This window comes from Anabrus simplex, chromosome 1 (genome assembly GCF_040414725.1).
Source record: "Anabrus simplex isolate iqAnaSimp1 chromosome 1, ASM4041472v1, whole genome shotgun sequence".
Classification (NCBI taxonomy): domain Eukaryota; kingdom Metazoa; phylum Arthropoda; class Insecta; order Orthoptera; family Tettigoniidae; genus Anabrus; species Anabrus simplex.
Window position 1 is genome coordinate 1,332,282,972 of NC_090265.1, and position 18,212 is coordinate 1,332,301,183.

The 18,212-nt window shown below is 38.2% G+C and overlaps 1 protein-coding gene across 2 annotated transcripts in view; it reads right to left on the reverse strand.

Annotated features, from left to right (window-relative positions):
- LOC136858315 (probable Rho GTPase-activating protein CG5521) overlaps positions 1-18,212 on the reverse strand; it is a 709,838-nt gene that overhangs the window by 185,431 nt on the left and 506,195 nt on the right. For both annotated transcript variants that reach the window (XM_067137762.2, XM_067137761.2), the window contains 2 exons: positions 9,090-9,200; positions 8,854-9,009 (listed from right to left, as the gene is read on the reverse strand). In XM_067137762.2, the coding sequence (XP_066993863.2) occupies positions 8,854-9,009; positions 9,090-9,200 (267 nt within the window). The remainder of the gene's footprint in view (positions 1-8,853; positions 9,010-9,089; positions 9,201-18,212) is intronic.

Genomic DNA, 18,212 nt, shown 5'->3' on the forward strand with positions numbered 1-18,212 from the left:
CCCAGTTTCTTCAATGAATATTAAGTGTTAACACTGCTGTTAATGAGACTTAACACATAATTTAACAAAATTGTTGTCTCATCAAGAATTGTTAACTCTAACAAATTGTTAATACTACTGTTAAATTAACATGGCTGCAGCCCTGTGTTAAACCTCTTAACAATTGCTAAAATTTCAAAATGGAGGCATGTGGAAGACGTAAGTTTGAAGCTTTACTGCTGTATGAAGACTATAAACTGAAAAGGCCAAAGGACGACCCATATTAAGAAAAAACGACTTTTTACAGTTGTCGGAAGAAAGATTTTCTTTTTTGCTAGTAGCTTTACGTCGCACCGATACAGATAGGTCTTATGGCGACGATGGGACAGGGAAGGGCTGGGAGTGGGAAGGAAGCGGCCGTGGCCTTAATTAAGGTACAGCCCCAGCATTTGCCTGGTGTGAAAATGGGAAACCATGGAAAACCATCTTTAGGGCTGCCGACAGTGGGGTTCGAACCTACTTTCTCCCGAATACTAGATACTGGCTGCACTTAAGCGAGGAAGAAAGATTTCTACAAAGATATCTACTTACCAAAGCCATAATAAACAAGGCACTAGAAGAAATTGAAAATAGGTTATAGTTTCCAACAGATTGGAACTTATCAGTGTCTCCAGTGCAGCAGTTGCTTATAGCTTTTACCAGCAGAGGTCAGACCCTGCATCCAATCAATTACAACGAGCTTAATGGACACTCAACAGTAAGTCGTGTAAAAGGGTTTAAGTCAATATGCTTTCATTTTTGAAAAAACTGAGGACAAATGTCATCAGGCAGGATCCGCTTTGGACCAAGTAGAGGTGATAGAATACTAAAAGGCAACCACATTTTACTTAAATATGTCAGTTCTGTAACCTAATAATTTCCGAAAAATTGACGAATCCTCCGACTGCAATGCAATGTGTATATACTTGGAGAGTTGCAACATAGTCAAGCGGATTACATAAAATCAGTTTCATGGTCCGTATCGCACTTCAATAGATTCACAATTAAGTATTTATTTATTTTCCACCTAGTTGATACAATGATTGCTTAAGGCAATTTTAAAGGTCAAAAGTGGTACATGTTTCGTATTTTATCAACATCTTCAGCCACATAACACTGTTTAGATGAAAAATATATAAAATTGACAAAGTAATGCTTTAGAGTAAGTGTCCTTAAAATTAACATAAGATTGACAAGATTAATTTTAAGGACACTTCCTCTAAAGCATTACTTTGTCAATTTTATATATTTTTCATCTAAACAGTGTTATGTGGCTGAAGATGTTGATAATATACGAAACATGTACCACTTTTGACCTTTAAAATTGCCTTAAGCAATCATTGTATCGACTAGGTGGAAAATAAATAAATACTTAATTGTGAATCTATAGTCAAGCGGAGCGGTGGCCGAATGGTCACCGTACTTGTCTACGAACTGCTACGACGTAATACTGTAGTCATTAGAGACAATCCGTTATAGTTGGCACCTCTGGTATTCTCATTCGATTCATCAAAATATTAAAATTTTATGTAATGATAATTTTTGTAATATTTCACTAGTTTGTTTATTTATTGATATGGTGAATCAGGATACAATACTTCTTTTCACTGTGGGCTAAACAAAAGTGTCATATTTTTATTTTACTTCACTGATGAAGGAAATGCATATTGTTCCTGAAACATGCGTGATAGAATAAATAATTTTCTATCATTAAAAGTGTATTGACAAGGTGGACCCACCATAAACTAATTTAAATACCACAGTTTCTTTAATTCCACTTAGGCATTGTTAATGAATCACATTTCAATTCAACGTCGTTTCTCACAGTCTGGACAAGAACATTCGTCACGAGCAGGAAAAAAAAAAGGCCAGACTGACCAATCAGCTTCTCGTTTACTGGCAAAAGAGGAAGACCAAGTAACCATGGTCGATGGAAGTAAACAATGATCTACAGGAACTGGTAGGAACAGAAAGAGACTTGAAAGACCAGACAAACCACCAAGAAGGAAGACAGGTACCCTATGGATAAAGGAGAGGAAACAACAACAGCCAGAGGATGCGCAATTACTGGCCAAACATCAAAACCCAACCCAAATGCAATAGTTGAAAATTGTAGTCCTTAGTCAGTCTACACAAAATAATAATAATAATAATAATAATAATAATAATAATAATAATAATAATAATAATAATAATAATAATAATAATAATAATCTTGAATTCCTTCTTTTCACAAACCAAATATATGTCGCTGTAAATGGAATAATCGTTCCTCGACATCAGTCTCAACTTAATAGCTTCTTCCCAATAGCAAAAAATCCTTGAGTGGTGAAATTTTACACCCAATACTGTTAATCATCTAGGTCACTTCTTCATTCCATTAGGCGCAACAATATTTTCAGAGTAAATATATATATATATCTGAAAATATATTACATTACATATTCTTATTTTACTACAACCATTTGTTTAAGTTCAGATTATACAGTGTTTCCTTCTAATTACCACCTCCTTGTATCAATCATCAATCAATCAATACTGATCTGCATTTAGGGCAGTCGCCCAGGTGGCAGATTCCCTATCTGTCGCTTTCCTAGCCTTTTCCGAAATGATTTCAAAGAAATTGGAAATTTATTGAACATCTCCCTTGGTAAGTTATTCCAATCCCTAACTCCCCTTCCTATAAATGAATATTTGCCCCAGTTTGTCCTCTTGAATTCCAACTTTATCTTCATATTGTGATGTTTCCTACTTTTATAGACGCCGTTCAAACCTATTCGTCTACTAATGTCATTCCACGCCATCTCTCCACTGATAGCTCGGAACATACCACTTAGTCGAGCAGCTCTTCTTCTTTCTCTCAATTCTTCCCAACCCAAACATTGCAACATTTTTGTAATGCTACTCTTTTGTCGGAAATCACCCAGAACAAATCGAGCTGCTTTTCTTCGGATTTTTTCCAGTTCTTGAATCAGGTAATCCTGGTGAGGGTCCCATACACTGGAACCATACTCTAGTTGGGGTCTTACCAGAGACTTATATGCACTCTCCTTTACATCCTTACTACAACCCCTAAACACCCTCATAACCATGTGCAGAGATCGGTACCCTTTACAGTAAAACCTCGATTCTCCGTTTTTCGAGGGACCATGAAAATAAAACGTACAATACGGGAAAACGGAAAATCTGGGAATGAATGAAAACCATCAACAATTTGGCTAAACATCACAAAAATGAAATATGTATAATTATAATCTTACAAAACTCCTAAACCAAACCAAACTACAGCCCCAGTAGGACTTTGCCTGCCCGAAGGACTCCAGATTACGAGGTGCGCATGGTCAGTGCGACGAATCCTCTCGGCCGATATTCCTGGCTCTGTAGATCGGGGCCGCCATCTCACCATTAGATAGCTCCACAATTAAAGGTAATCACGTAGGCTGAGTGGATCTGGAACCAGACTTATATCCAGGTAAAATTGTCTGACCTGGTCGCAATCGAACCCGGGCCTCTGGATGTGAGGCGGACATGTTAGACCACGAAACCGCATTAATTACCGGAACGCGAGTTCAAAATCTCGATACTTTATATTCAGTTTTACAGGGGAATCTTCGTCAGTTTCCCGTGAAAACTTCTTTCAGTTCAGCGACTTTGATTAGGCTAGCCAAACTCTTCGAAAAATCTAATAACGCCAAGCCCAACGACAATCGACCACAAGTAGCCTAGTTTTTAATTCTCTCGTCTAATAAAATAAAGCACATTAGATACGAAAGCACCCAAAATGAATGCGAAATCAGTTTCTTAATCTTTCATTGTAATTTGGTCTCCGGTATACTGTTCGTAGTCAGTTTCTGAAAATCTCGTACCGCGCAAATTAGGCCTACGTCGACTTTTAAAGGTTATGTTAAACTCGAAAACATGGTTTCGAATGTAAGTATCGATTCTTAAAAGTTCTCGAATGCATTATATGCATTATGTTCAATTCTGCGCGTCACAAATCCAATCAAATTGAAAAGATAAAAGAAATATCAAAACTTCAGAAATTACGGTTATTCGTGACCTTGAGGTCATCTGGAAAGCGGGCTCGCTGCACATGTCAGTACGAGTTTGAAATTATACCAACCATTTAAAATGTAACGTGCGCAGATAAAACGACTGCGGTTTTTGGTATTTTAACACGAAAACGTAAAATTCCCAGTCTTACATTAGGACCTAAACAGTAATAGGCAATTCCAAGACCTCCCATGGCTTTCTTTTTTTTTTAAATTACATTTAGGTGCAACATGTGTTTTGGTCTCGCTAACATAATCATGAACGATAATATCAAAAATACTGAATTTGTGTTAAGAAGCAGTTTCGATTCCTGCCTGAAAGCCCAGTTACTCTGCAGTGCCCTGAACAAAGTGCCAAAAACCTCTTCGGCAGTACGATCGAAAAAAGTAAAAATATAAACATCTAACCCTGGACATAATATGGACGTTTTATAAGTGCGAACATTTGACGAAACTCGTTCCGTCTTCAAGCAGAGCTGTCGAAATGCGCCGTGTCTCCTTGCAATTGTTGTCGTCATTCTCTGCTTTATGATTTTCCGAGATTTTCTAAACAATACCACCCGAATGCGATGCTAAGATGGTCCCTTATGCAAGTTCACCGCCGATCGCTTTTCCAGTACCGGTACCGGTGCAGTAACGCCAAGATCCATAAATATGCCATAGCCGTCCTTTTGTGAGATACAGTTTATTAAAAAACGATTGATCGAGGATTTAGCGTTGATGGGACTGGAATTTCTGGACGGTTGATCCGGGAAATCGTTTCTTCGAGGAACGGATAATGCGGGACTTTTACAACGTGATTCAATTACGATGCTCGCGGGACCACGTAATTTGAACGCATATTCCGGGAAAACGTATTTTCCGGGAACGGATAATCGAGGTTCCACTGTATTTACAATCCCATTTATGTGATTACCCCAGTGAAGATCTTTCCTTATATTAACACCTAGATACTTACAATGATCCCCAAAAGGAACTTTCACCCCATCAACGCAGTAATTAAAACTGAGAGGACTTTTCCTATTTGTGAAACTTACAACCTGACTTTTAGCCCCGTTTATCAACATACCATTGCCTGCTGTCCATCTCACAACATTTTCGAGGTCACGTTGCAGTTGCTGACAATCTTGTAACTTATTTATCACTCTATAGAGAATAACATCATCCGCAAAAAGCCTTACCTCCGATTCCATTCCTTTACTCATATCGTTTATATATATAAGAAAACATAAAGGTCCGATAACACTGCCCTGAGGAACTCCCCTCTCAACTATTACAGTGTCAGACAAAGCTTCACCTACTCTAACTCTCTGAGATCTATTTTCTAGAAATGTAGCAACCCATTCAGTCACTCTTTTGTCTAGTCCAATTGCACTCATTTTTGCCAGTAGTCTCCCATGATCCACCCTATCAAATGCTTTAGACATGTCAATCGCGATACAGTCCATTTGACCTCCAGAATCCAAGATATCTGCTATATCTTGCTGGAATCCTACAAGTTGAGCTTCAGTGGAATAACCTTTCCTAAAACCGAATTGCCTTCTATCGAACCAGTAATTAATTTCACAAACATGTCTAATATAATCAGAAAGAATGCCTTCCCAAAGCTTACATACAATGCATGTCAAACTTACTGGCCTGTAATTTTCAGCTTTATGTCTATCACCCTTTCCTTTATACACAGGGGCTACTATAGCAACTCTCCATTCATCTGGTATAGCTCCTTCGGCCAAACAATAATCAAATAAGTACTTCAGATATGGTACTATATCCCAACCCATTGTCTTTAGTATATCCCCAGAAATCTGATCAATTCCAGCCGCTTTTCTAGTTTTAACCCTCTACTGCATGAATTATTTTTCGTTTCCGTTTGGTGAAGAAAATTGCAAGCTTTAATGTTCAACATACGCTCAGTGGTTTAGATATACCAGCAATTCTTAACTGGGCCTACTAGCTTAACACTCGTATGTGATGTGGATTGCCATATTGGAATATATATACGATTTTCCAAAATTGTACGCTAAGCTTTTAACATTCAAAGACCGAACATTACTGCCTACTGGCCATGGGTACGTATTGCAGGGCGCAAGTATACTTGCACGACGGTAGGTCGGTAATGTCTTTGAGGTTGAGCCAGAGGTACTCCTGAAGCCTGTGGTAATATGATGAGGAGGGCCCACGTAAAATAAACGGTGGTTGGTTCGCGTGGATGTTGACGGGGTGGAAGGAGTACCTTTGGTTGTAGGGCTATTTTGTCTTATGTTATGTAAAAAAAACAAGGCATCACTGGGATAAGTGTTTAATTGATTGTACAGTTGAAGGTGTGCCGTAAAACTACCTCTGTCTATAATATTTATCCATTTACACAGGTGAAAAGTTATTTGTTGCCTAATGGCAACAGTATGCAGTAGAGGGTTAATAAGATACAAAAGTTGAAAACTAGAAAAGCGGCTGGAATTGATCAGATTTCTGGGGATATACTAAAGACAATGGGTTGGGATATAGTACCATATGATATTTAAAAATTTGAATTTGGGCTTCAAGTCATGATCTAAAAATTAACATATGGTAAAGACTAGTACAATGTTGGTTTTAAAGATATTGCTAAGAGTAAGAAGTTGACAATTCATGAAAGTATTTGCAATATTGACATTGGAAGACTACTACTGTAAGTAAAATGTAAAAATTAACATATGCTAAAGACTATTACAATGTTGGTTTTAAAGATATTGCTATGAGTGAAAAGTTGACAATTGGTGAAAGTATTTTTAATTTTTTTTTTTCAAGTCTCTTCAAGGTTTTTTATAAGTTAGTTTTATTTTATTTATATGTAAATCAGGTGCCTGATTTTACTGTAAGGTTAAACCCATGGCTGATGATGCCTGTATGTAAGGCGAAACATGTACCATATTAATTAACATGTCAATGTAATTCAACAAAGACAAGATTTATTGTATTGATTAGGTGGTCAAATTAATAAATGAACTTATTGCTATTATTTCAATCAAATATCATTAAAATGGATCAAAAATGATATTTATCACATGTAATACTGGATAATGGCTGCAATTAAGCAACTGCAGCTATCGATCTTGGTAAATTTCATATTTGATAATGATGATAATTATTATTATTATTACTTTCAGATATTTAAAATTCTTATATATCAACAATGCCTTTGTTGGCGGGATGTAGTGTTTACAGTGCACTATGTCTTCTGGTATGGGCTAGAATAAATTTGTTACTTTCATTGACCTGTCTGTCTCAGTCTCATCCTTGGCTTTGACAATATGAAAGTGACCGAGGTATGGGCGATTCGAGTAATACCGTTCCTTAGGCAGCCAGTCCCTGTTATGAATGGTGTGAAAATATCGCTCATAGGGTCAGCTGGTGCATACATTTCAGTGGGCTTGACAGAATGATATTTAATAGCAACTTCTGGCTCAGTGAGGAAAGCAATGGGAAACTACCTCACTCCTCATTTCCCTAGTATGCCTCTTCAGTGACACCTAGGCTATATGTGACAGCTGTTGGTGGAGCTGTAGAGGATCAAACCAGCCTTTGGGCTGAATACCCAATATACATACATACATACATACATACACATATATCAACATTATGCTTTTGCATGTCTATTTTTATATAGGATCATGTAAAAGTTTTCAAGATAGTGGAAGTCTTTACCTTCCACCCCTCCAAGGGCCTTCACAGCCTGAACAGAGATTGCTTTGTAGACATGATGCTGTATAGACTTTTGGGCTTATGCCGTGTCAAGAAAATAAGATAAAATTCTTAACATTCGCAGAAAACTGTGCTCTGTGTCCTCAGAAGAAATCTCGACTGACCACGAGAAAGGCTTCTTAAACTATGACTAAAACTGCTCACAGTCTGAGTAAAACCAAGGACAAATTGTCCCCCCTTTTACATCCTGGGGTATACGAAATTCCCTGTAAGTGCAGTAAGGTATACAATGGCCAAACATGCCGGTCCATTGGTACCCGTACCAAGGAAAATGAATGTAATATTCGTCTCAACCAACCAGACAAATCGGCAATAGCTGAGCACGCTCTATCGTCGGGTCATGATGCCATGTTCCAAAATGCTCGAGCTCTTACCCACACTAGACACTACAGTTCCAGGATTATACAGGAAGCTGTGGAAATACGTACAAATCCTAACAATTTCAACAGGGACACCGGCTATCAATTAAGCAATATCTGGTTGCCAGCCATTAAAAATTACATAGGTAGTTCCCTTCCCTGCCCCTTTCACTACTGTTATTTTATCTCGGTGTTTCTTCCAAATTCGTACGTTGCTCATCGCCAGATGTTTCATTCCAGGCTTGTGTCTGTATCTTACACCTGCCTATGTCATATGTTACGCAAAACACGTTATGCGAACCGCTTAGTCTGATTGTGAGGGTTCGGTCAGCTTCCGTTTCGAATGCTAGCTTTGTGCCACGTCCTGGGGGCCATCTGGTGGTGAATGAATGTACCATTTCCACTTCTAGTATAACGTTCAAAATTTCAATGGGGTCATTGTTTAAGAAGCCTTTCTCGTGGTCAGTCAAGATTTCTTCTGAGGATGCAGAACACAGTTTTCTGCAAAACGTTAAGAATTTCACCTTATTTTCTTGACACGGCATAAGCCCAAATGTCTATACAGCGTCATGTCTATAAGTAAGGGCCGTGAAAGCATTAATGGCAGAGATTACTTTGCTTTTTGCTTTGCATTTATGTTAGTCTATAATATACGTACATTAGTAATAATCCAAATCCTTTACCTTGAAAACAATATGAAGCAAGCAGGAGTCCTCATGAGCCACTGTAAGGACACGGCCAGGTACACGCATACACCATTCACCCAAACAGAACATCAGTGATACCAAAAGATGTTTATCACCGGAGGGAACGAGCTGGGCCAGCGTGAGGGCAAGTACCTGATAAATACAGCCACGAGCAAACTTAACGTAGTATATCATTGTATTATCATACAAGAAGTGTATGCATGAGTAATTACCTCAATGATGCGGGGTGGCAGCTCAGGATAATGCTCTACCAGTACTGCAGCATGGTCACACAAGAGTAGAAGAATATCTGAAGCAACTCGGCCCACACTTCGATTTGACAGCTGTGAACATTTAATAACTGCACTTGTGTTGAACTGAATTTGATCTATATGATACTGTAAATGAGTGTATTGAGAAAATAATTACAGATTATAAGGATGTGACACATTCCTTTAGTGTTGAAGCTTAATATCATTTAATATCACACTGTCAAGCTAATAATAGTCACCTTTTCATTCCTAGAAATATTCGTCAGCTCACAGATGCACTAGTAAATACCAATGTTGGATTAATATTTAACAATTTACTCTATAAATGATGGCTATAATTTGCTCTTACCAAGTGGTATGAACCTCTGCTCTTAAGAGGCTCTCAGTGGAGCGACACTTGGAGACACTTTTATCAGTTTAGAAGAATAGGAGAAATGTACACTCAGAAATAATCATAGCTCCCTAGGAAATGAATCAGTTATGAATAGGGCTTGGAAGTTGAAGACCTATAAATTGCCTAAAAGAGACCTGTAAAAAGATGTAAAGTATATCCAAAAAAGGCAAAAGCTTGCAAAAAGGATGTAAAAATGTGATCCAAATTCATTCATCCATCACATATTTGTGAAGGAATATCAAGTTTATATATGTAGAATTCTGGTAGCATGTAACCTACAGTGCAAAAATATGAGTGAAATACTTCTTTTTCAGACATTATGTATTTTCAGATTAATATAGTTTAAATAAGAATTCCATATTTGCTGGAAAAAGTTCTTGCAGAATTTAGAAAATAAAATTCCACCTAGAATGATTTCAGCAAACCAACCCACAAGGGACATCCTGGAAAAAGTGGAATTAGTGTAACTGGAATCATATTTGGCTTAAAAACACTAGTTACAAAAATTGAAATTCAGGAAATTTACCTCAGTCGGTTTTGGTATATCACAATAGTCATCTCCAGGTTCTTACATGTAAAGGATCATCGGTTTTCTAACATCACATTGCAAAACGTCGAGAAACATATCTCCACATCAATGGATGTTAAGGGTTCATACTTGAAGTATGTGAGGTCTTTCTCTTCAAAAACACTCACATCAAAATTTTCTCCAATATTTCACTTATCTTGCAAACAATTTGATACCCCTGTTTTTTCATGCACTAGTTTAAATTTTTCATTCAATTTCAAATTTCATTTTCTCTCTTTTCAGATATTGTTCAAACATATATAAAAAGGTACTACAGAAAAGAGGTGATGGGTGAACTAATGATGATTTGAACTGACAATGAGCAGAAACAATGTAGGCAAAGGAAGGTCAATTTGCAGGAAATGCCATTAAGACTTTTAAAAAAAGCTAAAAAAGGACCAATAAGACAAAAATGTGAAGAAAGGCAAAAAAAAGGATAAATAAAACCCACCACTTTCTGGCCTACAATGACCCAGCATGACCATATATTATGTCTGGTCTGGTCATCGAACACTCAAGAAAAAAAAAGGAATTTTCCTCAACTTCCAAGCCCTAGTTATGAATATACATTAAACATTCAAAGACAACACATATCGACCACACCAGAATGACAAAGCATAAACATTAACTAGGTTCTCAAATCAAAAAGACATGCCTGATGAAATTAAAATATGGTTTCTCTTCTTTCCTCTGAGAGTAAGAACTTAAACAGAGCAATCTACTTTCTATAAAAATATTCCAAATACAGTATAACTCATTTTTGTCACAAATCCCCCATGTCATATCACTCATTAAAAGCGTCATAACTCAAATACAGCCTGTTAAAAGTGAATGCAAGAACGAATTCAATGGTATACGTAACTCAAAACAGGCTGTTTTTAAGTGATGATGTCGTCGTATATAATGAGTGATATCTTTTAATATTCACCTACTCAACAGGAAGCATACATCGGAAGCTTGGAATCATATAGCACATAATATTATATTCATAGTAGGCTCTGATCAAACATTATTCAAAAGGGGAGAATGAAATAGATCTTCCTTAAAAAAGACATGATAATGCAGATTTATCATACTAGAACCAGATTTATTAATATAGTCTCTAACAATATGAAAGAATGAAAGAAGCAGCCTACGAAACACTGCTATTGCTCTTGTAATTCCTTTACTGAAAGGCTATTCTACTATGATTGTGTGGTCACGAGAAGGGATCTGAAAAATGTTATTTCTCCCATTTTATGTTATTTTATTACTAATGGTCTATATTTTGTACTGTAATATATATATATCTTTGTTCATTTGACCTATTGTGGCTGATGATGGTGTCCAAGGACATCAAAACCGGTCCCTAATAAAAATGTTGAGAGCTTGTATTAGAAACATATTTTGTATTGATATAAGGTGGATCATTTGTAGTCTCCTTTATTATGTGTTAGTCTCCTTTCAATACGGACCAAATATGAAGTTTTTAATATTAAAAGAGATGAGCACTCATAAAAGATTGATTATATAGTGGACCTTCTAGAAGATCACCTGTTGGTGAAGATAAACACATTATGATCTCAAGTGGTCATAACTGAAGGCTTACAGCTGTAGAAATCAGCACTAAAATTAACAGAACTAGGTAACAACCAACATCAGTGTCAACTGTGAAATATCGTAAATGATAAATAAGTAAATCTGGGAAGGACAGCTGAATCAGAAAGTGATGGAACCAACTAGAGGAATTCTAGATGTGTTGCTGATAAAAACAGATGATTTCTACAGAGAAACTAAAGTGATAGTTGGTATAAGTCATCACAAAGCTGTTTCTACCGTAGTTAAAAATAAATGTGATAGAAAGGAAGGCTGTAAAATTATGACAATTAGGCAATACCATATGGTTGATAAGAGAGGCATAGGGGAGTTTTTAAGAAGTAATTATGATCAATGGAAAATGCAAAAGATAAATGTAAACAACATATGGGATGGGTTTAAGACAATTGCTGAGGAGTGAGAAAATAGGTGTGTACCTTTAAAAGTTGTAAGGAATGGGAAAGAACCAGTTTACTACAACAGACAAATAAAGAGATTAAGATGGAGTAGCACGTTAGAAAGAAAAAGGAGAGTGAAGGAACGTACTAGGAAATTGAATTTACCAAAAATGCCTCTTAAAAATAACATTTCAAATTGGCAGTAATATGAATTTTAGGGAAAATGGAAGGGTATGTATAGATATTATAAGGCAGAAACAAGTTCCAAGAAGGATATTCCAAGGATCATTAATGAACAAGGGAAGTATACATGTGAGGAATTATATTTTTTTTTTACAATTCGCTCTATGTCGCACCATCCCAGATAGTTCTTATGGTGACGATGGGATAGGAAAACACTAGGAGTGGAAAAGAAATGGCCATGGCCTTATGTAAGGTACAGCTCCAGCATTTGCCTGGTGTGAAGATGGGAAAACACAGAAAACCATCTTCAGTGCTGCCGACAATGGTGTTCGAACTCACTATCTTCCGAATGCAAACTGAGGACTTACAGAAGGCAGCAGTATGTAAAGATACCATAGTTGGTTACAAGGAAAATATCCATGTAGATGGGGGGTTACCAGTACTGGCAAAGTACTGAAATTTACCTATTCTAATAAAGACATTTACAAAAATTGAAAGCTAGAAAAGCAACTGGATTTGATAAGATTTCTGCAGTTGTACTAAAGGCAACGAGTTGGGATAGAGTGCTTCATCTGAAATACTAATAATGTTATTTGCTTTACGTCTCACTAACTACTTTTACGGTTTTCGGAGACGCTGAGGTGCTGGAATTTAGTCCTGCAGGAGTTTTTTAACTTGATAGTAAATCTACTGACACAAGGCTGTCATATTTGAAGACCTTCAAATACCACCGAACTGAGCCAGGATCGAACCTGCCAAGTTGGGGTCAGAAGTCCAGCGCATCAACCGTCTGAACCACTAAGCCCGGCATCTGAAATACTTATCTGATTACCATTTGCATGAAGGAGCTATACCAAATGAATGGAGAGTAGCTATAGTAGCCCCAGTGTACAATAAACATAAAGCAGGTAATTATAGGCCAGTCAGCTTGACATGTATTGCAGTAACCTCTGGGAAAGCGTTCTTTCTGGTTAGATTAGGCACTTGCTTTGTAAAATATATTAGGCAAGTTTGCAAAATTACTAACTGGTGTGATAGAGGCAGTTCGGTTTTTTGAAATGTTATTCCAATGAGGCTCAATTAAGGAGTCCAACAAGATATTTTAGCTTCAGGTGATAAAATGGACTGTATCCGTATTGGCCCAAAGCTTTTTATAGGGTAGACCATGGGAGATGGCTGAAGAAAAAGGGGACTATTGGACTAGACAAAAAAACTGTTGAATGGGAGGCTACAATTCTGGAAAAGAGAACTAAGATAATTACACTAGGTAAAGTAGTCTTATCCCATTTTGTAACAATTTAGAAGTGTCCCGCAGGGCAGTATTACTGGACGTTTATGTATTCTTTCATATACTTAAATGATGTGGGTAAAGAAATGGAATCAAAGATAAGGCATTTTGCAGATGATGTTATACAATATAGAGTAATAAATAAATTAAGTATTGCAAGCGACTGCAGAAAGACCTCAACAATGTTGCAAGATGGACAGCAAACAAAGGTATGATAGTAATCAGAATGAAAAGTCAGGTTGTGTGTTTTACCAAAAGGAAAAGTCCTCTCAGTTGTAATTATTGTGTGGAAGCGGTGAAAGTACCGCACAGGAATCACTGTAAGTACTTACGTATTAATACATTGCCTAACACAGATACTGAAGCACCCATAAGAAATGGTTGGATGTCAATGTAACTTTGTACATGTACACAACACCGGCAGGTATGTAAATGATTAGAATTGCAATTCTCTCTGACGGGTAGAATGGCCAACAGCGTATTAGTGTTGTCCATGTTTAGCGTTGTTACCAGACCTGATAGGATATACAGTATAAGGGAGATGAACAGTTTTGGACATTGAGCAATCAACATGTAGGACACGGAGATGCTGTGTACTGGTGTGAGACAGCGTAATCAGTAAAAGACAGAATTATTTAGTTTAATCTCTGGGTTGAACCGTGTTGTAGTTGTCTGTACATCACGTACAGTTTGCTAACGTTTCGAATACATTGCAGTATTCTTTGTCAAGGCAACTGAAATACTACAGAGAGGATTGGCAAGATACTGGACAAATACGACATAAAAACCATCTATAAACCTCACCGGAAGCTAGCCCGTTATCTACCAGCAGTAAAAGACACAACAGAATTACAGGCTCCTGGAGTATATCACAATGAATGTAGCTGCGGAGCTTGTTATGTTGGTGAAACAAAAGGTCTGATCTCCACCCGCCTAAAAGAACATATCCGTCACACCAAGAACCAAAACACAGATATTTCAGCGGTAGCCAAGCATTCCTACGAAACAAGGCACGGAATATAATTTGATAAGACCAAGATCCTAGCAGCTATCCCTTGGAATCTGGAAAGGAAAATCCGCGAGGCTATTGAAATCAAGAAACATCCAAACAACATAAATTTAGAAGAAGGATATAAAATCAGTAATTCTTGGATGGCTATCATTCATAGTTCATACCACAACATAAACACATGGGCCGAAACCCCATTACATAACTGTGCGGGCAAGCCCCCACTACCTGGCTCTGACACATACCTTCCAGAATGCTCACGAAACAGCCAGGGCTTACATCAGCCAGAAAGACTAGGATATAAAAGGCCAAGGTCAGGGCCACTCTAGTAGTGTAAATTACTGCCTGGGAGACTAATTACCTCGGATCGAGTAGGGGTATTTCAGTCGCCTTGACAAAGAATACTGCAATGTATTCGAAACGTCGGCAAACTGTACGTGATGTACGGACAACTACAACACGGTTCAACCCGGAAATTAAACTAAATAATTCTTCACACCGTGGAAGCTTCACCTCTAAGATAGTAAAAGACAGAGTTTGAAAGGGGCCTCATTGTGGGTCTCCATATAGCCAGCTGGTCAAATCTTGCAATATCCAGATTTGTGGGGCGTTTGGATAGGATTCTGGCTTGATGTAGGACAGCACGGAAACATGAGGGCAGGCATACTCGCCGTCAAGGTTCCGGTTGACCACGTATGACCACCACAAGAGAGGATCGCCGTATCATGCACCAAGCACATAGTAACCCCTTCAATAAGGCCATGGCCTCTTCCTTCCAACTCCTAGGTCTTTCCTATCCCATCATCGCCATAAGACCCATCTGTGTTGGTGCGTGTAACCAGGAATGAGTTAGCTGGAAAATTTATAATCTCCAATAACGGACCATTTATATTGGTATTGTAAAGCAAAAGAGTAACCCCTTCGCATCTGAACATGGCAACCAACAACAAGTAATGGACTCCGTACAACATTCTGTGTCATTCTGCACCATTGGTCGGAGACTAGCAGCTGGACTAGGGAATTACTGTCTCATGCGTAGGCTGCCATTAACACCTCAACACAAACAGCTGCCTTTTGAGTGGTATCATGACTGGGAAGCATGGACAGTTGATGAATGGTGTGTTCAGTGATAATTAGCAGTTCTGCACTACTATGGGTGACCCACGTCTATGAGTATGGTGGCAACCTGGGGAAATGTTGAATTCTTCCAATATTTTGGACAGGCAAAGCAGCGATACTCCTGGTATCATGGTGTGGGGAGCGATTGGGTATGACTTCAGGACACGGCTGATAGTGATTGACGGAACTCCGACGGCACAACGGTACATCACAGTCATCCTCGGTCCTCAGGTGTTACCTTTCATGCGACAGTTTTGTGGTGCCATTCTCCAACAGGACAATGCTTGTCCACACATGGCACATGTGTCTATGAACTGTCTGCATGAGATTGGGGAACTCCCGTGGTCAGCAAATCCCCAGATATGTCCCCGATATAACATTTGTGGGACTAGCTTGCACATAAACTATGTCCCAGTGCTAGTATCCAGGATATCAAGGTTAAGTTACAACAGTTGTTGGCCAGCTTGCCTCAGGAGGATACGATGACTTTATGACACCCTTCCGAACCAAATCACTGCATGCATCCAGACCAGAGGATGTGCAACGTCATACTGATAAGTGGGATCGTACTGCCAAGTTCTTTGTAAATTTGACTCTATTTTGTAATCACTGAAATAACATCACATACCCTGTGAACACGTGATGTTTCATTTTGTTACCTCTTCCCCTTCTGGATTCTTCAATTTTTTGGTCAGGTGGTGTATAAGGAAAAATCTTCATTGGGGTGTAAATAACGGTTACAGATCTCTTCATATGGTTATGAGGGTATTTAGCGATTGTAGGGTGGATATAAATAAGAGGGTATATAAGTCTCTGGTAAGACCCCAATTACAGTATGGTTCCAGTGTATAGGACGCACACCTGCATTACTTGGTATGAGAACTGGAGAAGATCCAAAAGAAAGCAGCAAGTTTTGTTGTGGGTGATTTCTAACAAAACAGTAGTGTTAGGGAAATGTTGTACACTTTGGGCAGGGAAGACTTGGAAGTAAGGAGACTAGCAGCTCATCAAGTGGGGTATTCTCAGCTGTCAATGGAGAGATGATGTGGAATGACATTAGCAGACGAATAGCTTGAGTGGAGCTTTTAAAGGTAGGAAAGATCATAATACTGTAATTTGAAGATAAAGTTGAAACTGAATAGGCCAAGTTGGGAAAACATTTTATAGAAAGATTAATTAGGGAAAGGATGACGATGATGTTGGTGGTTGTTGTTGTTGTTTAAAGGGGCCTAACATCTTGGTTATCAGTCCTTAGAGAATGGAATGATTTATCAAGGGAAATGATCGATGAAATTCCAAGTTCTCTGAAATCATTTATGAAAAGTTTGGGTAAACAAATTATAGGGTGTCTGACACCCGGGCAACAGTCCTATATGCAGCTGAATGATGACACTGATTATGTGATGTTGGGTTGTGTGGACGTGTATCTGCCAGAAAGCCTGTTTTAACATGTAGATATAAATCTCAGAGACTTCACTGGGCCAGAAATGCAAAGATTGGACCATTAACAAGTGGAAACGTGTGCTACGGACTGATGAGTCAAAATCTGGGGAGTATGGGTCAAAGTGTTGCCAGTATGCCAGCCAATGTGCAGGAGAAAGAATGACAGACCACTGCCTAACACCAACTGTGAGGCACGGGGGTGGTAGCATTATGGTTTGGGATTGTTTTGGTAACAATAGGGGGGGGGGGGCACTTGGTGAAAGTGAAATGTATCTCTTAAAGAAGAAGAAATACCACCACATTCTACTGAGCAAAGTAGTGCCACCTGGAACCTATTGGAAGAGGATTTGTTCTGAAGCAGGCCAATGACCTGAAACATTTGTCAAAGCTGTGTAAGGGGTACAGTATGTAAAAAACTAAGTATCATCAGGAGTTTTAAAAGTAATGACCAGGTTCCTCAGTCACCAGGTTTATCACCCATCAAGTCGTTGTGGAACGAACTCAACAGTACGGCAAAATAATATTCCGTCAACAGTTAAGGTCTCCGGCAAAGCCTTTTGCAAGCACAGGGAAATATAAACACAGAGATGTTCCAAAAACTAATCAGAACAAAGCTGTTGTATTTTACCAGTGTAGGTTTTCTCTTCCATTATTTGAAGCAAAAATTGCTTTTTATCGCATCAGTTAGTGTACATGTCAAATTTCTCAAATTATTCACTCATCCAGGGGAAAATGAGGTAAGTTATCTTTTTAAGTTTTTAAACATCTTTGCAGTAACTTGCCCTACTAAGGTCAATGATGTCTATCTTTTGACACTAACAAGATAAGTCAGTGTCATAATACTGAAGAAATAGCTGAATTTTATTTCCAGACCATTCAAGAATACAAAACCATCACCAGTAAGAACTAGGTAAGTTACCTTGTTAATATTCTGACTATTGTTACTAAAAGTGGCTTCAACCAGTGAAGTCAGTTTGAATATTGTTACTAAAAGTGGCTTCAACCAGTGAAGTCAGTTTGTCTTTTGTGTAGTGCATTTTCTGTTGGTATTGTGGACAAGGGCATTATTGTCTTGTAAATGAATTACTGGTAGCAAATTTACACAGC